At 40.5% G+C, this 23,674-nt stretch overlaps 3 protein-coding genes across 11 annotated transcripts in view; all 3 read left to right on the top strand.

Moving 5' to 3' along the window:
* LOC129775002 (serine proteinase stubble) overlaps positions 1-23,674 on the top strand; it is a 344,680-nt gene that overhangs the window by 136,074 nt on the left and 184,932 nt on the right. For 7 of the 9 annotated variants that reach the window (XM_055779147.1, XM_055779148.1, XM_055779144.1 and 4 more), the window contains one exon: positions 4,169-4,244. The exons of the other annotated variants lie outside the window; for them this stretch is intronic. The gene's annotated coding sequence lies outside the window, so the exon portion shown is untranslated. The remainder of the gene's footprint in view (positions 1-4,168; positions 4,245-23,674) is intronic. 9 annotated transcript variants of the gene reach the window in all.
* LOC129773895 (uncharacterized) lies at positions 17,657-20,647 on the top strand. The gene has a single exon (XM_055777555.1). It carries the CDS (start codon positions 17,657-17,659, stop codon positions 20,645-20,647), a length of 2,991 nt encoding a protein of 996 aa, XP_055633530.1.
* On the top strand, positions 20,732-23,020 carry LOC129773894 (uncharacterized). The gene has a single exon (XM_055777554.1). The coding sequence runs from the start codon at positions 20,732-20,734 to the stop codon at positions 23,018-23,020; it is 2,289 nt and encodes a 762-aa protein (XP_055633529.1).

Raw genomic sequence — 23,674 nt, 5'->3', positions numbered from 1 at the left:
ATTCGTCGGGTCCAGTCTCCTCGGCATCGCTTTGTCGCATGCTCTCACCAACATTCCTGTCAGCTCGTCGGCTCTCAAACTAGATGTCTATGCGTTGTGCTTCGACGAAAAGCTCCTTGACAGAATCCTTTGTCCTCCACTTTCGCTCACAGGTTCTTGTTCACCGTACCGCCGCAGGATTCCATTGGCCGACACAATACATAATTGTTTGGTGGTCGTTATGTATGTATCCCTTCGACATACTACACTTCGTATTTGCCCCCAGTGATGAACTGCAAAGTTACAACGTTACAAAGATGATGAACTCGCGGCCATTCTTCCGAAAGCTGCATCTGGTACATCCAGCATCTGGTGAAACTGGTCGGCTAACCATCTTGGGGATGCATGCCGTTGATTTTGACGACCACGAAACCTTCCTGTGAGCTCTCTACCATTTCTTGAATGGGGAACCTTCCCATCACAAATACTGCTGCCATTCCTGCTTTATCCGCTAACCAGTTACCGTTGTCGCGAGGAACTCGATACGGTCTCCCGGTCATTGCAACATCATATTTGGCATCCATTGTTGACTGCCACAATAGTTTCTGTGCTATGTCTCAACGATTGAGGTTGATATGGGTAACCTCCATTACTGCGAACCCGCCATCGCCTCGTTTCCGTCCTCCTCATTGCACAGCATGCACCTCGGTTGCTTTGTGTAGTCTCTAGCAACGTGACCCTTCTCGCCGCACTTACTACACAGTTTGGATCTGTCAGACAATTTCAGCAATTTCTCGCCTGGTGACCAAAGTCCATGCATTTGAAACGTCTCTCCATGTGCTTAGTCACACGATGGGTAGCTTTCAACGGGCACACGGACCACTCCGTTTTTACTTTACGCTTCTCCACCATTTTGTCTCTCGGGAGTCGTGTCGATGCCGTTTGTGTCTCACCGTACACTTTTCTCAACCGGATTGTCATCAGCACGCCACCAAGGTCACATTGTGACTGCAACACACTTTTCAGTTCCTCCACTGTCGTGATCAGCGTTGCCAATGTTCCAGTTTAAACTGGATTCTTCCAGTTTTTTTTCCACGATCCAGTCATCCAGTTCAACCCTAAAATCTTCCAGTTTTCTGGAATATCGTCCAGTTTTATCCAGTTTTTCATATGTGTGATCTAGTTTTATCCATTTTATGTAAAATATATTTACAATGATAAATATTATCTTTCCCTCCCTCTTCCTATTTCTTATGTAATTTTATTTTCTGACATTTATCATTCGACCTTGGATCGATCTCTGTCGAGGTTATAATTCGATTCGTTCCATTTTGTTCAATCCGTCGGTGTTTTGTCGAAAATTCCAAAACGAAGAGCTTTCCCGAATGGTGGAAACTCATCAAACTACTTTAAAAATAGGGTACCACTCAATTTTTAATTTTATTCAACAGCCTAGATTTAGCATCAGATGTTATAGATCCTCCAAACCATTCTGAAGTTCAGAAGGTCATAGAGTGAATAGTTTCCATTGACTTTAATTGATATGAATATAAAACCCAAGTAACCTTGCTTCCGTTTACAACAAATGGATAATAGTTTCTCATAGTCACTCAAAGGAATTTTAGTTCTAAATATAATTGTTTTAATCAATGCAAACAAACTCCCCTAAATAGCTAATGCATATTTTGCATAAAATGCATGTGAACTATAGTGTATATTTTGCAAGGAAGCATACTATGCATATTTTTTCAAAAGTACTTTCTCGAGCTAGAGGAAATATTTAAGGGTCCCTCATCTTGATCTTGATACCGAAATTTGGTTTGTGCAAGCCTAATATAAGATGTAAATTAGCAATGAATAACACCAAAAAAAATTGAGAGAAATAGCTTCTCAATACCAAAATCTTATAATGTCAATACCAAAGTAATGCTTGAGCAACATTATTTGTGGTTATTTGAGTTTTGAAATAACACTATGAGAAGTTGTTTATGGTATTTTTTGGTATTTTACCTCGTATCTCATGCTGATCCGTACCTTTTTGAGGTATCGAACTATACGCAGTTTTGCTACGTAAGTGTTATAATCCAGAAAAGTTCTGAATACGTGACAAATAATCATTTGGTGATCGATTAAAAGTTAGCTCTAATGAGGGGCGCATTGACACAAATAGAAGGTGTATTTTATAATCCTTTAAAACATGTGATTCCGTAAAAATATATTATAGAACTACTGTAAATCATGAAAAAGACAATTTTATTTATATGTTTTGAAACATTCGAATACCTTATTCGGCACAAGAGTGCTAAATTAGAGCATTCAAAAAAGTGAGCAAACCATGCTCATATTTTCGACTGGACAAAACAAAATCATTTACCTTATACGTAGTCCTGATTAGGACGTTTCGTTACTGATATTGTTGATTAGTGATTGGTAAGATTGAAGGTATAAAGTATTGAGTTTTATGCTGTTTTGAGTGTGCTACATTATAATATTCTTCATTTATTTTTGTTCCATTTTTTTAATACTTGAAAAACAAAATAAATCTTCTATACTTTATGTAATATCTTCACATTGTATCACATTGTATGGAGTGTTTGGATAGGAAATCCATTGATTCAGATGAATATTTAAGGTATCTTTCAACAATAGATTAACGGATGGTTACAAGTAGTGATCCATTTGATCAAAATGACCAAGCTTGCAAACGTCTTGCAAATGACTTCCATTTATGTAGTGTTGATTTCTCTCAATACTGTTTTGTTAAACAAATGAAATCCATCGAGTGTTTCCGTTTCAATTAGCAACAAAAATTGACACAGAAAGTTCGGCTATGCATCTACCGAACTGTGTCGAAACTTTGAAGAAAGAGCCCATGTCTACGTGTTATAGCGCCACATTATAATGTTTCCTCTCCTACATCCCAAAACCAGCTAGAGATGATTTCGCCAAGCCGTATGCATAACTTCCGGTGAAAGATTTTTTTCCCTCGTCTACTTTGGAAACCTGCCCTGAAATGGTTTTGTGATTCTGTGGGAGTTCCAAACCGTCGATTTTTTCCCAACTTGCTGCTGCTGCTGCGGCTGGATTGAATTATCTTGTGACCCACGAATCGTGATCACTGTATAATTTTTTGATCCGTTTTTTTCGCTGTTTCTCTTTGGGTTGGCCGATAAATCTACACTCCGCAAAATAATGTTATGCCAATAGATTTGGACCGTTGTTCGGATGATCTCTTAATTTGCGGCTGATTTGCCATACTATTATCCCTTCTCGGATCGCCGAGAGCAGGTTCTCAGTCTCAGGAGGAAATTTCATAATCATACACATTGACACTCGGGGCAGAACATGTGGTGTTCCCCAATCAAACAGAGAAATTGTGGCTGGGAATGATTATGGCACACTGAAAATATCGTATTCATGGCAGCATGTGGATGATCGGTACGGATCGAATTAACCGATATCAGTTATCGGAGCCTTTTCTTTCTCATTTGTTATGAGAGGAATATTGGAAATCATACCTGATAGACAATTCCAGCTTGAATCACTTATCGCTTTCAGTATTCATGCAGGGTCATCATTATTAGCTAAGGAACAATCATGAGAAGCGGACCTATTATATTGACACTGTATCTGTGGATTGAGTGAATGGGAACCGATCCTGCTGTGAGATTGAAGCTACTTTCCAAACTGATAACGGAGCCCAATTGAAGCTTCCCAACGGGCGTATAATCATGTGAAGTTAAAAAGGCGTTCTCCTGATAATAGCTTTATCGGGACTACAGTGCGGTTCACCGGTCGTGAATTTCGCGTGTTTTTTTGATATTCGCAGTGTGTTTTTGCGTGTGTGCTATGTCATTAATTTTTACACCTTTGAAGTGGTCGTTCGAACCAGTTTTTGCCTTTCGTCACGTATTTCTTACGATGGATTCTGCGAGAGTATAAGTTGACCATTTCAAATTCAATTACAACCCATTCTCTATAGACTACGCCATGTAACAACATTTGAATTTTCCGGATCTTCAATGTTCCGCTTAGAAGGACGTGATTGGAATGCACATCTATGATTATTATGCAATTGCATCCTACATCTTGTTTTGTTACGTTGAATTATTCGCCACGTTACTTTAAATATAGCCCATTTCGAGTAGGTCATTGTGTGTGATTTTATTTTCTTCCTTTTCCATTTCAGGTGCCCCAATGTGCAATTAAATTAGCAAATTATCAAAAAAACACATTCAATGGAACCGCACTCTCGAGGCTACCGGGTGAGTTATATTAATTCGCAGTTTCTCCAACAACCACCTTACCACTTAGGTTCGTACTATCAAATGTTGCTCCTCCAACCACCGGAGGCGACCCATGAAAAACTACAGCTTTACACACATGAACATAAATTACACACAAAAAACACTCTTCGTTTACCCACGGTTATTACTTTTTTTTGTTGCTGGATTTTAGTATTTGATTTATGGACTGGTTCCTTCACGCCTTCAAAATTTAGTATTTGCTCGAAGCTTGATGTTTTCTCTCATTCATTATCATTTTCGGGCGCAGGTACCCATATTTCGACTTTCGGAATTGTTTTCATGGGGAGTACTTTGTGTTTTGTGTGTTTCGATTGTGTTTACTCAGCAAAACGGAAGAATAGCGGTGATTTGAAGAAGCTCGCTTCTTCATTTGTTACTGATGCTGCCGATGAAGGGAAGCTGACACTTGTCTGTATGGCGCACATAACAAAAAGTGTTGCCAACTTAATGTTCTATACGTCTACACAAACTCCCATTCCAACCTCATTCTAGGTGACTACTGTATAATTATGGAATCCCCCTCACGAAGTAACCCTAGTAAACGTGTTAAATTGATAAAGCCCAAACATTTGGCGCAACAAAGCGCCCGCACCCGTTCATCCTATTCAAAGAGCCAACTGAAAGATACATACAACATAAACAAAACATAAATCAATCCGACGCCGTTCGTGCATTTGCTCGACGACGAAAATCACCAGCATCTCTCTACCTAGCCTGGAGTGAATAATGATGGTGATCTCCATGATGATGCACAACGTGCATTCAGCGCCCAGTCAAACGATGAATCTTGTGTGTTGTTCGTTCCGCTGTGTTCGGCTCGAAGATGTTTGTTATAGATTTCTATGATAGGTATTTTCACTTTAGCGAACGACTCTCTTTATCGTATTCGGGATAGACAGGCAAATGAGAGGAGACACGCGAATGAGCGATTGATGTGATGCGCGATCACAAAATAGAAGAAGAATAAAAATAAAAAAAATATGGGAACCACAAATGATGATGATGACGATCATAATAACAATGAATGACGAAGTTGCCGGCCCATTGATGATGTGCGAAGACAACCCCAAAGAAGCCCTACATAGTAAAAGTACGCTGTGGAATGCGTTAAAAGCATGGGATTTAGCATATAAAGATTGAAAGTGAGTGTCTACCATTTCGCAATCGTGATTGAAGAAGGAGAAAGTGATATCATCTGTAGGGTAGTCGGAAAGGCGCGTTGCAGCGAGCAACAAATTATGTACAACGAACGATTATGAACGAACCTGAGTTGGTGTCGAAGTGCGTGACCCTAGCTAGATAATCTGGGTACATGTATTTCGCTTAATAAGCCGTCGCGAACCGTGGTCTCGTTCGTCACAAGCTACTTGTTTGTTTAGTGAGTTTTGTCGTACGCTAAGTGAAACAAAATTGTATGGTTTAAGATAGATTTTGTTATTCAGTAATGTCTCGCTAAACTTTGATACACTTGCTCCTGTGGTATTCTAATTGATGGATTTCATCTCGAAATAGAGATTCTGGAAAACTGTCGAAATACGCTTCCATGGCTACTATTATTTTTTTGACGTAGGACTACGGGTGTCGAATCAGAAAACAGGTCACGTTTTCATGAAATAAAATAACTGTGGTAACTATTTTTAAGACTGTGGATGATTTGCACACCAATCGAATCAGATTTTTTAGAAGATTTGTTGGATATGCTCAAATTTTGACACGTATCCATTAAAAATGGTGCTTTGTGATAGTTAAGTAAATTTTTGCAAGAGGCGTCATCTATACGTCATCCTTATGAATTTTTCAGCCGATTTCATAAGAGAGAGAGAGAGTGTTTGGGAGAAAATTCATTCGATCTTACTGTGTTCTCGCCATTAGAGGGCAGTCGAGTTCATTCACCATTTCAGTGTCTATTGACAATCGCTTTTTTTATCGTAGTGTGTGTTGTGTAAATTGATGTAAGTGGAAGCCTGCACTAGTAAAAAAGGAAAAGTGGCTGACGAAAGACGTGTATTCCAAGGAAAATTTTCTGAAATATACTTTTTTACGTGCATGAATCGAAATATGCGTTAAAAATGGGTAAGTTTGTTGCCACATCCGGTGCTGGAAAATTTGGCTGAGTTAGGAGCGAAAATTGTTTGTTTAAAAGTTTGAAAAAACAAGTTGCTGACTACGTATTTTATTCAATGTTGATAAATGAAAGAAGGATTTCGAAGTTACCGAGGAATTGGCTTGCCTTTTTCCTATAGATATTGGATTCGAGGATGTCTTGAAAGATACCGTCCAAATAATCAATCAACTCGCACGCATTGGATCATCGTGAGTTCCAAGCTTCTTTTCTTTATTTTTTTTTTTCACTCGAAAACAAACTTAAGTGCAAACAACAAATTCATTTTAACCATTTTCTGATACTGAGAATTTCTTAAGTGCCGACAACTAGGAAAAATATTGATGCACTCCAGTCTAATAGACTGATTTTTCTAGCAGATTATGGTACTTCAAAGCAAATGAAAGAATTCTTCAATTTTCTCCACCACATTCAGTTTCGATGCATAAGCATTCCGGTTTAGCAATACACTGGGTTTTTTTTTATAAGCAGAGAACTATTGTTTAATGAAATGTGAAAAGATTCTCTCATTTGAATCAATCAATCTTGGTTACAGGCTTAAAAATTCCTGGTGGGACAGTTATGCCTAGAATATCAACATGGGGCAATTCAACTTAATGTTGTTTTTTGAAATACTGGGAACAAGCAATACTTTTGTTTGTGTCTTCCGATAGATTATGCATAAAAAATTGTTTTATGAAGAAGGGAGTAATCTGCAATGCTTTGCAGAATATAAATCTCGTTGTTATTAGGCATTCGATAACAAGTTGTGCACGTGTTCTGTTAAAGTTTTTTTTAATTTGTTTGAGAATTAGTTTATTCTTCTAAACCAGAAATGAGTACATTAGCCCTGCTGAAAGTATGGCATAAAATTCTTGTATATGAACCGACTTATTCGATATAGATCTACAAAAAATATATGATGGGACAGTTATAAATAGAATATCAACATGGGACAATTGAGCTTGATGTTGTTTTCATAAAAGCTTGGAACAAACTACAACTTTTTTTTGGTGTTTTTTCCGGTAGACTAGACATAAGACATCGTTTTATGAAGAAAAGTGAAAATTGTCATAAATTAACATGGGACAACTATGCGTAAAACGGCAGTACATGCCGCTGAAAACATGCAGACGGAGCTCATTGAAACGCAGTGTGAGTCAGAGCTACGCGACAAATTTGAAAACTAGAATGTCTTGGATTTCTACTCTAGATTCGCTCCAGAAGCGCTATTTCCAGAACTAATAAACATGCTCATATTATTACTTCTTTTTTTGAATCCACAAATATTTGTTAGCCATTGTTTCAGTTATGAAAGAAAGGAAATCAAAGCCATGAAACAAAATCACTGACAGTGATTTTGAAAACACGCTTCGCATCGCTATCCCTCACATTCAGGCTGATTTATATAAAATGGCCCAAGAAAAGTAGTTCAAGTGAAATCGAAACAGTGTTGGAGTATGTTTGTATTTAAGGATTTCCTATATTGAAACAAACAAAAAATATTGTAGAAACTTTTTGATGATTGATAGAACGTTCCATTTAATCGTAATACCGTTTTCACATTATCAAGTATAGACATAATTCTGTCAACGAAATCGCGACTGCTCTCAGCAGAGAATTTAGGAGCAAAGAAAAGTGGTAACACTGCAGTCGTGTTGCTCGATGTTCCCCTTCACTCTCATCAAGTTTCATGGTCCCATCAGTAAGTGTTCGGTTTCCTAGCAACGATAAAGTTCAGTCTGTTCAATTCAATTCATTGCATTTTTAGTATAATATGTATGTAATACATGCTTATGTTAACCTAAAAAGTAAATATTAGTAATAAAATATTCAATTTATAAAAAAAACTCACTTTTTCATCCAATATCTCACCAGCGCAACTTACTCTGTGCTTGACGAATATACTCGTCAAAAAAAATAAATTTGGGTTTTATAATTATTGATTGTATTTTTTTCTACGGCTATCATGGTTTCGGGACCAAATGCACCATATATTTTTATAAATATGTATAGTGAAAGCTGAGGTTTTGTAGATAACATATCCAAAAATCAGAGAAGCGATTTTCCGTTTTTTTAGTTATGATTCTTCAAAGCTAACCAATGGTCCAAACAATTTTTTCTCCTTTTTCCAGGAATGAAAAAATCATAACTTAAAAAACTATTAAAAAAATAAAGTATATCTTATCTGGCGCAGCTGTCAAACTCACCAAATAAGACAGCTGGATGACACCCACGCCATGATAAATATATTATAAGGCCCTATTCCCTAAAACGCGCTTGTCTCGTTTCTTTCCATATTCCAGGAGCAGAGCTCGACTAAAAACAGAAGAGTAGCTCGTTTGACTCGATCGCTCGTTGAAGAATCAGTTAAGACGTCGTTTGGTTTGTTTTGACGTGTTTTCACCTTGTTGATTTGAGGCATCAGTATAGCTTTGTTCCTCTTTAATCGTCAGCAATTGTATCACGGCTAAACTAGAATTGCATAAGCAATGTATGTTTTCAACTGCAACCATGAAATTTAATTCAGTGATTTGATTTTTTACAGATTTTTCAAATGTGTATTTTAAAAACACCGCAACCAAATGTAAACATTGAACTTCATAACCAGGAATGCCAGGGGTTTGTTTCAAATATAATAACATGGCACGGAAAGTGTTTTCACAATCATATTGAACAAAAAAAGAATAATTTAAGACTCAATTTCTGAGCAATTTTTGATAAAACAATGTTTTTCTACTGATTTTTATTTTTATATAATTATCGTACCAGGATGTTTCGAGGTATATTGATATGCATGAGAAAAAATCTAGAGTACTTTATTATGCAACTATTGAGGGAAATACATGCATGTAGATTCAAAATTTTCCTTTATAAATCGTTGATTAGGTGAATAAACATTTGCCCCAATAACTCCATAATAACGAAACGTCTGAGTGATGAAACCATATGCTGGTAGAAAAATATCAATGAAACCAAAAGATATGTGAATATTATTCCTCTTTGTTATGATTTTAGTATTTTGGCACTGAAAAAAGAGTCAAAATAAAAACATGTCTTCACATCTAACATCGCTGATCGTACCGAGAAAAAGTCTAAGACAAGACGTGACAACTGGCTTCTTACTCTTATTCTCCGATCAAGTGCGAGCAACAGGGATGCCGAACCACTCGAGTTGTCAAGTTTCCAAATGAGATGAAGTTTCTGAAGACTTTTGTTTTCATGTCCCTAACATATGTTTACGTATCACATATTCTATGAATAATTACATTTAGGTGATGCAAAGCAAAATTGTTGCGTATTTCACAAAAAAACTATATTTTTCTGTTATGCTTTATCATTAAAACTAGTGTGAGAGTACGTACAATGAGTACATTATGTGACAGTGTGTTTTCAAATATTATTGGCAACCCTTTAAAATTGACCAATCAGCAGCTGGTCCTAAAACTGGTCCGAAATCGACCCCCCTATTGTCAGGTCTTATCTCAGGAAAAAGTGATAGAAGTCTATCCAGTCTACAAATCTACCAAATAAAACAGTGTGACAAATCTACCAGTCTTTAAAAAAACATTTCAATGAAACTCATGTACTGGAATAGGATATTTGGCACGTCTCGACAGCGACTGAAGCCGAGACGAGACGCGGCGGATTGTTCGTTTCGTTTTTTGGAATAGGGCCCATATTGCTTTGAAAAATCATCAAGATTTTAAATGAGGGTCGCTCGTCAGCGATTGGTATTGTTCAATGACACACTTCACTATGGAAAAGTTGACGATATTCCGACAACGCTCCAACCATGTCAGGGACAAACGAAGGAGTTCAGATTTTGTAGAGATAGCAAATCAGAAAAAAGTCTTATTCATAGGGTTTGTAGAGCAGTCTTAATTAAAGAAAATTATAAGGATAAAATTCTTTTTTTTTGTTTGCTTGATAATCCCGTATGTGGGACATTTTTTAGGACTGTTGAATCTGTTTACTCGTTTTTCACTGTCTCAACCATCGCTGAGATATACTTATGAAACTTCACAACTCGAATTAATTAATAGATTGAGCCTGTTGTCTACGAACAATTTGTGTTGGCTGGGATAGGGATGCCAGAGCCCTTATGGGAGTCCATGAGTTTCCGGGTTGAAACTAGCATGCACAGAGTTTGCCGATTGAAGGTTCTACCCACTTTGATGGTAACCCAGAGGCGAACCAGCCCAGGAGGTCTAAAAAAAAATATATATATATATATATAAATGGATTTCTGTCTGTCTGTCTGTCTGTCTGATTCTTATGGACTCGGAAACTACTGAACCGAGTAACATGAAAATTGGTATGTAGGGGTTTTTGAGGCCGGGGAAGGTTTTCGTGACCCCTCCTCCCTCTCTAAGGGGGGGCTGCCATACAAATGAAACACAAATTTCTGCATTACTCGAGAATTATTCAAGCAAATGAAACAAAATTGGGCATATTGAGGTATTAGGGTGCAATAAATGTTTCTATGGTGGTTAGACTCTCCACCCCCTTCTCTAAGGGGGGGCTGCCATACAAATGAAACACAAATTTCTGTGAAGGTTTAAGGGTCCAATAAATAAACCAAATTTGGCATGTGGAGGTTTTAGGGTCCAATAAATGTATCTATGATGGTTAGACTCTCCACCCCCCTCTCTAAGGGGGGGGGGCTGCCATACAAATGAAACACAAGTTTCTACATTTTTCGAGAATTAATCAAGCAAATGAAACCAAATTAGGAATATGGAGGTTTTAGGGTGCTATAAATATTTTTTTTGGGTATGAGAAATGTTTCTATGATGGTATGACACCCCTCCAAACATGACAATTGAAAATTTTCGGAAAACTCTGAAGGAAGAAGGGAAAATTCGGAAAATTTAATTCCCATATGTTCTACAATTACATAGTGACAAGTGCTGTTAGTCCATTTGATGTTTGCGCTAGCGAAATTGATCTTTGTTCATAACTGGAAATGGATTTTAATGTGATGAAACGCATTCCTGTATCTTGTTCTATCTATACTAAAAAAAGGATCGCCGGATGTCAAAAAACAAATTTTGGGGGGGACGAAGTTTACCGGGTCAGCTAGTAAAGAATAAAAAAATGATGGTAACCTCAGCTGTATCTCATTCTTTTCAGATAGTCTTTAAGCTTTTTATTGTGCAGTGTGTGTGTGTGTGTAAGTGTAGTCTTTAAGCATTGACCCTGACATGCTTACATCAATTATTTCACTGTGGCTCATCATACGGTTAATAGGACTATATTTGGTAATAAAAATTGTTTTTGTACAGATTCAATTCTGTCTTCATGTGAAGTTATGTAGGGGGACTATTGTATTGTACAATACTTGAGAATTGATCTGACTTATGTAACGTACGTTTATTGTGCACCTAGTATAAAATATGTGAACTTCAGTTTTAAATGTTTCAAAGTCTTCTTTTTTCTTATACAGTTTCATATCATCTGCGTAGATAAGTGCTTTAACACTTTTAAGAAAAATGCATCATTGACATATGAAATGAACAAAAGTGGTCTCAAATGAGAACCTTGATGACCTCCAGATGAAACAAATATTGGTATCGATTTTTTTCCATTAAATCTCACTATTTGCATACGGTAAGTCTAATGAGGGGCTCAGAATGCAAGGGGTGTAAGTGATTTGATCGATTTCTCTTCATCAACTTTTTCTTTCGTGAATAACTCAGCGCACAAAAACGTTCCAATTTGATTTTGCTATAGAAACCGATAATTGAGGTTCTGACCTATCGTCCACATTGTCAAATAAGCTGGGAATGTGTTTGCAGTTAACTTATGATCAAAAGAGAAAGTCGATAAAGAGAAATCGATCAAGGCACTCACACCCCTTGAATTCTAAGCCCCTCGAATATGATTCGAGCCATTTCAATAACTTGACTTCTATCCCTATTCTTTGGAGTTTAAAGAGGATTAGTGGTATATCAACACGATCGAAAGCTTTACTAAAGTCAGTGTACTGAGCTTCAACTTGATTACCATTATCCATTATCCATTAAAGTGAATGTGACAAAATCCAGCGAATTTGATGTTGTTGAACGTCTTTCGAAAAACCCTGTTGCTTATTCGTAATTTGTGTTTAAGTTGTTGAAAAAGTTACTGGTTTATTATGGCCTCAAAGAGTTTTGGAATGCAATTGCTACTACACGATCATTTCTTACATCGGATCTGTTACCGGATTTAAAGATTGCTACAAGACAGGAGTTTTCCATATTTCTGGGAACCTTTCCGATTCCAATGAATTATTGAAAAGCCATAAAAGTGGATAAGTTAATTCAGATGCAATTTTTGTTATAAATGCCGGTGGAATTCCGTCAGGACCCGGCCCTTTTCGAGACGTCAAGCTTTTTTAATGCGTCAGAATTTCACTGTATGTTAGTTGTGTGACGCCAACATCACGTGGAAATTTTGGAGGAAATGCAAAGAAATCATGATCTCGGTCCTCCTCAGATGTTTCAATATAAACTTCTTGAAAAAAACGTTGCAAATAATTTCTGGGTCATTCTCCAACCCTTGTTTTGTTTTTTTAATGTAATTGAATAAATTTCTGGGGTAAGACTTTATGTCAGACTCTGTTTTTGAGTTGTAATCTTCAAATGTCTTTTCAATAGTTGAGTTGAGCTGAAACATTTCTGAAGGCATAAGCTTCCCAAAAATGCAAAAATAACCGTTTTTTCGACCTTCCAGGCCGGGTCTCCCTTCAAAGCGAGTATAACCAAAAACAAGAAAAATGGAAGGACTTTTCGCAGTTCAGCCTAATAATCAAAGCACGGTAGTGACCACCTGCCAATAATTTTATCGATCGCCAATGAATCAGGTTCTCGTGAGTCAGTCGATATTGCGTATGACCTCACGAAAAATATTGACTGGAGAAAATTTGCAGAAATAATATCTGAAGCACTTGTTTTAATGCATGAACTTCCTCCACTCGAAGAGTATAATTTTATATCGAGTTTGATTTACGAAAGCGCACTTCAAGCTCAAAAGAAACGTGTTCCTGCTACCACTTTCCGACGTCGTCCTCCATCACTTTGGTGGGACGAGGAGTGTTCAAAGGTCTACCTTTAAAAATCATCCGCTTTCAAAAAATTCCGGAAAACTGGACTAGGGGAATGGTTTCGAAAGTACCAAGCTCTAGAAGCCAAACTAAAAGGTCTGATTAAAGCAAAAAAGCGTGGATATTGGCGAAAGTTCGTCAATGGTTTGTCAAGGGAGACCGCTATGAGCACTCTTTGGAATACGGCTAGGAGAATGCGTGGCTGGAACCATACAAATGAAAGTGAGGAATACTCTGACCGTTGGATTTTCAAATTTGCAAGAAAGGTTTGTCCCGATTCCGTTCCTGCACAAAACGTCGTACGCGACATTCCGCTCCAAGGCGATTATGAGAATTTTTCGATGGTAGAGTTCTCAATTGCCCTCCTCTCATGTAACAATTCAGCTCCGGGGTCGGACAAGATTAAATTCAACTTGTTGAAGAATCTTCCCGACTTGGCGAAACAGCGTTCGCTGAACTTGTTCAACAAGTTTCTGGAGCTGAATATTGTCCCACATGACTGGAGGCAAGACGAACGATTGTCTGGCGCTGCTATCTTCTGAAATCCAAATCGCATTTGCTCGCAAAGAACAAATGGCTTCCGTTTTCCTCGATATCAAAGGGGCATTTGATTCAGTTTCCATGGAAATTCTCTCAGAGAAACTTCATAATCGTGGACTTTCACCAATTCTGAATAATTTCCTGTACAATTTACTGTCAGAAAAGCACATGTTTTTCAATCATGGCAGCTTGAAATCTTCTCGATACAGTTTTATGGGCCTACCACAAGGCTCCTGCCTAAGCCCCCTCTTGTACAGTTTTTACGTCAATGATATAGATGATTGTCTAACTAGAGACTGCACGCTGAGACAACTTGCAGACGATGGAGTTATTTCCATCACGGGTACTAATCCCGTCGTTCTGCAAAAGTCGTTGCAAGATACCCTGAACAATCTGTTCACGTGGGCCCTCAAGCTGGGTATCGAATTCTCTACGGAGAAAACTGAAATGGTCGTTTTTTCTAGGAAGCACGCACCCGCCCAATTCCAGCTTCACCTATCCGGCAAAACGATCAAGCACTCGATGTTTTTCAAATACCTTGGAGTATATTTTGACTCTAAATGTACCTGGGGAATACACATTGCGTATTTGAAACAGAAATGCCAGCAAAGAATCAAAACAGGAGACCTCATTCAGTTATACAAAACAACGATATTGTCAGTGTTAGAATATGGCAGTTTTTGCTTCCGATCAGCTGCCAGGATTCATATTCTCAAGCTGGAGAGAATACAATATCGTTGCCTGCGTATAGCCATGGGGTGTTTGCATTCGACACATACGATGAGTCTCGAAGTTTTGGCAGGAGTACCCCAGGAGTATGTGCACCCGTGGCCGAGTGGTTAGCGTCCCACACTATCATGCCGGGTGTTCGGGTTCGATTCCCGTTCTGGTTGGGGGATTTTTCGTCAAAGAAAATTCTTCCGGATTGCACTGTGGTCACGCGTATTCTAGAGCTTGCCACTTTAGAGTACATTCAAGGCGTGTTATTCGGCATAGAAATCTCAACCAAGTATTAATGAACGACGCTAGTTAATGAATACGTTGAGACGGCAAAAGTTCCACAGGGAACGTTAACGCCATTCAAGAAGAAGAAGACCCCCGCTTACTCTTCGGTTCACAGAATTATCCTACAGATTTCTCATCCGTTGCCAGATCATGAATCCATTGGTGATTGATAACTTCGAAAATCTACTCCAACTGATTCCTCAGTCAAGTTTTATGTCTTTAAACCATGAGTACCTTACCCACGACGTGCACCCTTCACCAGGCATCTCCAACCAAGTTTGCTTCCCATACTTTTGCAATTCCTCTGTCATTTTTGATCTGTCCATGCGACAAAAAATCCACGGAATCCCAGATCATCTACGCTCCGATTATATTCCGCCGATATTTTCGGCAGAATATGGGAAAGTTAGATCTGATAAAATGTTCTTTACTGACGGTTCATACATAAACGGGTCCACTGGCTTCGGCATCTTCAATGAAAATTCCAGTGCCTCTTTCAAACTCAAAGATCCTTGTTCCGTGTATGTCGCTGAACTGGGTGCGATATACTACGCACTGGGGATCATTGAAACATTGCCCATCGACTACTATTTTATTTTTTCAGACAGTCTCAGCTCAATAGGGGCAATCCGCTCAATGAAGGTTGATAAACGCTCATCTTATTTCCTAACTAGAATAAGACAACTATTGAGTGTTTTGGTCGAAAAATTATTCAAGATTACCTTAGCATGGGTTCCCTCTCATTGTTCGATTCCGGGGAATGAGAAAGCGGACTCGCTAGCTAAGGTGGGCGCTTTAGAAGGCACACTTTTTGAAAGGCAAATTGCTTATAATGAATTTTTCCACATTCCTCGTCAGTACACGCTCGTAAGTTGGCAGCGCATGTGGAGTGGAGATGAGTTCGGTCGTTGGTTACACACGATTATCCCTAAGGTCTCGACGAGTGCATGGTTCAAGGGATTGAATGTAGGTCGTGATTTCATTCGCGTGATATCTCGGCTTATGTCCAATCACTACAACCTAAACGCGCATCTCTATCGCATTGGGCTCGCAGCAAACAATCTTTGTGATTGTGGCGATGGCTACCACGACATCGAGCATGTTGTCTGGTCGTGTATCCGGTTCCATACTGCTCGCTCTCAGCTCTCTAGAGCACTGAGAGCACAAGGCAGACAATCGGAGATCCCCGTCCAGGATATCTTAGGTAGCCGTGATCCTGATCTTCTGCTTCATCTATACCTGTTCCTCAGGAACGCCGATGTCAACGTTTAATGATGTTTCCTTCGTTGTGTCCCCGTTTTATATCCCTCCTATCCGATCGATAAACTTTTACTTAGTCGCGGCAATACATACACACACTCTTTACAGATACACGGGCCAAAGGTTGTGCTTTCCACTGATTATTCAACAAGAGCAAAAGGTTGTACCGCTCATGACAACTCTACACGAGCTGATGATTGCGCCGGCTAGTGACCATTCTATCCTGGATTCCTCGAGTCGAGAAGACGCACCACGCTAGATATGGGGTACATACTAGGGGGGCGTTGCTGATTAAGGGTCCGCTGCATCCCAATAGGAAGTATCCCGTGTCGGGCACACGTACAGAGCATTGGAGACAGCAACATCTGAATTACGAAAACACTTGTAATACTAACCTCGAGCCAACCGCGAGTAATCGGTTACATATTACTAACATAGATTGTTGACGCTAAAATAAAACCTGAAAAAGAGAAGAAAATATAAATATAAAATGAACCATAAAATGTACATAAGCCAAAATAACACAAATACTTACCAAACTTATACTTACCCTGATCTACACGAAAATGCTATAAAAGCCTGCTATAATAGTCAAAATCACACTTCCGCAATACGTCAAATTGAATTGTCACAAATGTTCATTCCAATAAACCACGTCGAAGTAATCGGATGTATTTTTTGTGTTTTCGAAAGAAGTGATCTCGAAGTGATAAAATCACACCAAGTCGTTACCATATTTGGTGCCGAAACCCGGGACGTGAGTTGCAATCGAAGTTTGTTCGTCGGTTCCATAAAACCATCGACGGTTCCAGCTAACCTCATCGGTCGGGACAACAGCAAACCAGAACGCTTCCAGTGAGCTAACCTCGTCATCGCCATCGCAGTTAACCTCCAACGATACCACCACGTGGTACGATTCCGTTAAAAGTACCAGTCATCGGCACCAAGCAGTCTCGGTAACACAACGCAAGCTCTCCCAGAAACAAAACCCGTTTGGAAACATCGTCGCCACGTGGATTGCAGTTTTGGTCGCAGCAGTTCTTCGGGTTCGACAATCCGACGATTCATTCGGATCTACAAATTGGTCTACCAGCAAGCCAGAAAGTCGGTCGTAAGCAGCGAGTTACAGCAGGAACTACTATTACCTCTCTTGGGTTCGTCTGAGTAAAGCAGCAATCGTTTTGTGGACCAGCAGAAACCCTCATCAGTCGCAGCAACGTGTGGGCGTTTTGCAAGCCGCATACAGCAGCGTTTATCAACAGCATCATCGTTGTCGGACCACGTCTGACGTTGACGGATTCAACCGGTGAGGTCGAAGTAGAGGTATAAGAAGCAGAACTCCAGGTAACCATTTTCCTTACTATTGATGGTAGAAAGATGGCGCCTGCGAAGAAAGTTAATAAAGTGAATAAATTGAAGACGTTACATCGCAGGCGCACGAATATATTGGGGTCAGCCCTTCTGATTAAATCATTCAACGATGAATACGATCCTGCTCAAATGGATCAGATTCCGATTCGGATTCAACGCCTTGATGAATTGTGGCACGAATTCGAATCGAATCAAGATGAGTTAGAGATTTTAGAAAATGCAGATGAGGAATTTTCTGAAACCAGACGTGAATTCCAAAATTTATATTATGAGTTAAAAAGTTCATTGCAACGAAATCTTGCCCATTCACCGGCAAGGTCAACACCCTCTATCGAACCGTCAACGTCACATAACCTTGCACAACCGTTTACAAATATAAGACTTCCCGAAATTAAACTGAAGGATTTCTCTGGGAATATAGATGATTGGGTTTCATTTCGCGATCTTTTCGATTCTTTGATCCACTCGAATCGACAACTTAGCGCAGTGCAGAAAATGCACTACCTAAGAACTGCATTGACTGGTGAAGCGGCACGGATCATTTCCTCGCTCGATATTTCTGTCCACAATTATCAGGTTGCTTGGAACCTGTTAAAGGAAAGGTTCGAGAACCCGAATTTGCTTATCAAACGCCATATGTCGGGATTATTAGCCATCCCTAAATTGAAAAGGGAATCAGCGACGGAGCTTGCACAGTTAGCGGATGACTTCGACCGCCATGTTCAACTTCTCGATCGACTCGAAGTAGCAGAAAAACATTGGGATTCATTATTAGTCGAACGTTTGAGTAGTCGCTTGGATTCAACAACGCTTCGTGAGTGGGAAACCCAATCATACGATACTGAGCATCCAACATATAAACAACTTCTGCAGTTCATACATAAAAGATCACGCATTATACAGACTGTAAATATTTCTCAGTCGTGTAGTTCTCAAACCCAGTCGAAACCGTTGAAGAATCGTTTGACCGCCGCTCATGCAACATCTGATTCTAACCACAAATGCCCGTGCTGCAAGCTTGCACACTTCTTGTTCCAGTGTGACCAATTTAAATTACTTTCACCAAAACAACGTTTCGAACTTACCAAGAGGAATGGATTGTGTATTAATTGTTTGAAGGGAACACATCAGGCGAAGGATTGCTCCAGCGGTTCCTGTAAAAGCTACAATAAGAAACATCATTCTCTCTTACATTTGCCACCCTTTCCTTCGGCAAATGTGAGACAAGCCGGAGCAGTAAACGTACCCGCTGAAACAAATCGCTCGCAAGCCTGTCAATCGTCGCAAATCGTATCTAATTTCGTTCAAAACACTTTGTCGGATGAGCAATCGTTTGTCTCACCACTCGCGGAAACATTCCGATCGAACTCGTTAAATCGTCAATCGTTCGCGGTCGGAATCGCTCCCCTTTCCTCGTCGGTCGTCTCGCCCGGTAGCGAAACAACCTCGTATCAAAGTGATCAAGTGAAACCTCGAAATTATACAGTGTTACTCTCGACAGCACTTGTTAAAGTGAAGGATGTAGACAACAACAATCATTTCGCCAGAGCTCTTTTAGACAGTGGGTCTCAACCGAGTTTCGTTTCTGAAGCACTCTGCCAGAAGCTACGTTTGAAACGTACAAAAATTAATTCACCGATCAGCGGAATCGGACAGTCCACAGTGAACGTACACTACGGAATCACTTTGCCGCTCTCTTCTCGTTTCGATACCTTCTCCACCAGTTTGGAATGTCTGGTATTACCGAAGCTCACCGTGTCCTTGCCTGGGCACCACATCGACGTCGTACGTTGGAACATTCCACGAAATCTTCCTCTAGCAGACCCACAGTTTAACATCAGCAAAGGTATCGACATCATCATCGGTGCTGAACTGTTCTACCATTTACTAGAACATCAGCAATTCTCGCTTGGCCTCGGATACCCTATCCTTCAGAAGACATTCCTTGGATATATTGTATGTGGCAAGCTGGAACAGCTATCCTCGGAGCCACCTATAACACAAACCAGTATGATATGTGCAGAACAGCAGCTCGACGCTCGACTTCAACGGTTTTGGGAGGTCGAAAACATCGAAGACGTCAAGGAACACAGTAACGAGGAACAAGCTTGTGAGGAGCACTTCCTACAAACAACTTCCAGGGAGGTTGATGGTCGCTTCGTGGTTCGTTTACCATTGCGAGAAGATATGATAACGTTAATGGGCGATTCGTACCAGCCCGCCCTCCGTCGATTCCTGGCAATGGAGAGAAAGCTCGCTTCCAACGAAAAACTTCGCCGGGAATACCTTAGTTTCATGGAGGACTACGAGAAATTGGGTCACATGGAGGTTTGTTCGCGCGCGTCGTGTAGTCCACAGTATTTCCTGCCCCATCATGCCATTCAACGTCAGGAGAGTTCAACTACGAAGACTCGAGTGGTATTTGATGGATCATGTCGCTTCTCCACACAACCTTCGCTCAACGACGTTTTGAAAATTGGTCCAACGGTTCAACCTGCTTTGTACTCCATCGTAATAAACTTCCGCATGCCACGTTATGCCATCACAGCCGATCTGGAGAAAATGTTCAGGCAGATCTGGATTCATCCTGAGGATCGCAGATTTCAACAAATCTTGTGGCGCCGAGATCCATCTGAACCGATTCGCACGTATTGCTTGAAAACGGTCACGTATGGCTTAGCCAGTTCTCCGTATCACGCAACCAGGGTGCTGAACCAGCTAGCCTCAGAGGAAAGGAGCCGGTTTCCATTGGCGGAGCCAATAATCAGGAAAGGCACGTACGTCGACAACGTAATTGCTGGACATGATGATCATGAAACTCTCAAGGAGGCCTGCGCGCAATTGATCAAAATCTTCCAGTCTGCTGGATTTGTACTTCGCCAGTGGGCGTCAAACAGTACGACAGTTCTCTCCAACGTTCCCAAGGATCTATGGGAGAATTCTACAGAATTGGAAATAGATCAATCCCTCGCTGTGAAGACTCTAGGACTGTTGTAGTTTCCCCAGCAGGATTCGTTCAAATTTAAAGTACCTGCATTGCCTGAGCTGAATGTGGTTACCAAACGTGTCGTTGTATCAGAAATGTCACAACTATTCGATCCCCTCGGCCTTCTTGGACCCGTAGTCGTCATGGCAAAAATGTTTATACAAACCCTCTGGGCGGAGAACATGTCGTGGGACACCGAGTTATCGGACAAACATAGCACATGGTGGAGAGAGTATCGCAACGACATCACAGCACTGAGGACACTGGAGGTCCCTAGGAGGGTGCTGTGGAACATAAGCCAGGATTACACTATGCATTGCTTCTGCGATGCATCAAAAAAAGGATACGGATGTGCCGTATATGTCGTGTCACCAGATGAGACTAGCCAGCTACAATCTCATCTTCTCACCTCAAAATCTCGAGTTGCTCCTCTCCGTGGACTCACTATTCCCCGATTAGAGCTTTGTGCAGCTCTCCTCGGAAGCCAGCTTGTTAACAACCTTCGTATCAACACTGTCTTCAATGGGCCGGTTGTGTTTTGGACTGATTCAACCATCGTGTTGTACTGGATCAAATCCACGTCAAACAAGTGGAAAATCTTCGTCTCCAACCGAGTTTCAGAGATCCAACGTCTGACGAAGGATCACGAGTGGCGACATGTTACAACAGAATCAAACCCTGCAGATCTAATCTCACGAGGAATCCTTGCAACTAAAATTATAAACGAACATTTTTGGTGGCACGGTCCAGGCTTCATCAGAACCGCGAAAGAGCTCTGGCCGCAGAATATAATCCCAGCATTGAGTACCCTGGATGTTAAGGAAGAAGCTCGTCTACTCGTTTCACTTCATGTCAACGAAGTAGATTCCTCGATTTTCGAAAGACTCTCCGAGTTGGGCAAAATAATTCGAACTGTCGCTTACTGCTATCGCTTCTATACCAACTGTATGCTTCCTAGTGATAAACGTCTCACAAGAGCTCTCTCTCCAAATGAATACAACATCGCTTTGAAATGTCTAGTTCGTTTGGCTCAGCGATCAGAATTCCCAGCAGAAATTCGCATCTACGGGAGGAAAAGCAACCTTTCGAAGAGTACAGCCAAATCTCCACTCAAAAATCTAAACCTATTCATGGATGATTTTGGTCTGCTCAGGCTCGATGGCCGCCTAAGAAACCTAAATGCACCTTTTGACACACGGTTTCCTATTCTACTCCCCGCCAAACATACTATCAGCTGGATGATAGCCCGATCGATACATTTACAAACGCTCCATGGTGGTCCGAAGCTCTTACTGGCCACGATACGTCAGCGATTCTGGCCACTACAGGGTCTTCAGTTAGCTCGCAGAGTTGTGCGCAAATGCATCACTTGTTTCCGATGCCGGCCTCGACTATCGCAACAGATCATGGCACCTTTACCGTCAGTGCGCATCACTCCAGCTCGAGTATTCTCACATTCGGGTATGGATTACTGTGGGCCGTTCCTCGTTCGTCCGTTAAGTGGAAGGGGAGCGTCGGTGAAAATCTACGTTGCTTTATTCGTATGCTTGGTGGTGAAGGCCGTGCACCTTGAAGTCGTCTCCGATTTGTCGTCCGCCGCGTGCATAAAGGCCGTCAAACGCTTCGTCGCTCGTCGCGGTCGCGTTCTACAGTTGCACTGCGATAATGCAACTGCGTTCGTCGGCGCGGATCGCGAATTGAAGGCTTTGCGACAGGAGTATCTAAGGCAGTTCCGGACGAAAGAATGGGACAGCTATTGCTCGGAGAATAGCATCACCTTCTGCTTCATACCCGCCCGCTCTCCACATTTCGGAGGAATTTGGGAGGCAGGAATAAAATCATTCAAACATCATTTTCGTCGAATAATTGGACAGAAGTCGTTTACTATGGACCAATTGCTAACCATCGTAGTTCAAATTGAGGCTATCCTCAATTCTCGCCCACTTTCGCCGATTTCCGAATCTCCAGATGACCTCTCCGCCCTTACTCCCGGTCATTTCCTGATTGGAGAGCCCCTACTATCAATTCCAGAACCAGATCTCACCGAGTTAAACACCAATCGTCTTACTCGTTTACAGGAGATGAAGCGCTCGATACAAGACCTTTGGCGTCGATGGTCTCGTGACTACGTAAGTCAGCTACAACAACGCAGCAAGTGGAAACGTTCCTCGACAGATATTCGTAATGGTCAGCTAGTTCTTCTCCGCCAAGATAATTCTCCACCGCTTCAGTGGCCCTTGGGCAGAATCGTAGAGACGACTACGGGTAATGATGGACATACACGAGTGGTTGTCGTGCAAACAGTTTCTGGTCGTTACAAACGTGCAGTCACCGAAGTTGCAGTGTTGCCAATCGATTGTCATGAAGAAGATACATCCCAGTAGTCATCAAGCCAACAGCAGAATTCCATGGAGTGAATGTTGGTTGAAACGGACTGTTTCAACTGGGGCCGGAATGTTGACGCTAAAATAAAACCTGAAAAAGAGAAGAAAATATAAATATAAAATGAACCATAAAATGTACATAAGCCAAAATAACACAAATACTTACCAAACTTATACTTACCCTGATCTACACGAAAAGGCTATAAAAGCCTGCTATAATAGTCAAAATCACACTTCCGCAATACGTCAAATTGAATTGTCACAAATGTTCATTCCAATAAACCACGTCGAAGTAATCGGATGTATTTTTTGTGTTTTCGAAAGAAGTGATCTCGAAGTGATAAAATCACACCAAGTCGTTACCATAGATAATAAGAAAAATTGTCAAAGTATTGAACTCCCGGCCCCGTGAGTCTAACGCCATATGAGCCTTGATAAAAATATATATTTTGGAAAAAAAAATATTAACCTCTTATTTTTTGTTTTGTCGAACGTCAAAAAACGGATATACATTATGCAAATTTTCCCTCGCATAAATTCGATGCGTTACGCTATTCGATTTAATCGTTACAGATTTTCACTCAAGGGAATTATTTCCCACGACCACGCAAAATTTATGCTCATGGTGCCTTCGTTTATTATTGATTATTGCAT

Source organism: Toxorhynchites rutilus, chromosome 3 (genome assembly GCF_029784135.1).
Source record: "Toxorhynchites rutilus septentrionalis strain SRP chromosome 3, ASM2978413v1, whole genome shotgun sequence".
In the NCBI taxonomy this organism is placed as follows: Eukaryota; Metazoa; Arthropoda; class Insecta; order Diptera; family Culicidae; genus Toxorhynchites; species Toxorhynchites rutilus.
The sequence above is the reverse complement of the archived record's forward strand: the minus strand, read 5'-3'. Positions and strand labels throughout refer to the sequence as shown.

Coding starts and splice junctions, on each gene's coding strand:
- LOC129773895 (XM_055777555.1), top strand. CDS start 17,657: ATGGCGCCTGCGAAGAAAGTTAATAAAGTGAATAAATTGAAGACGTTA.
- LOC129773894 (XM_055777554.1), top strand. CDS start 20,732: ATGTCACAACTATTCGATCCCCTCGGCCTTCTTGGACCCGTAGTCGTC.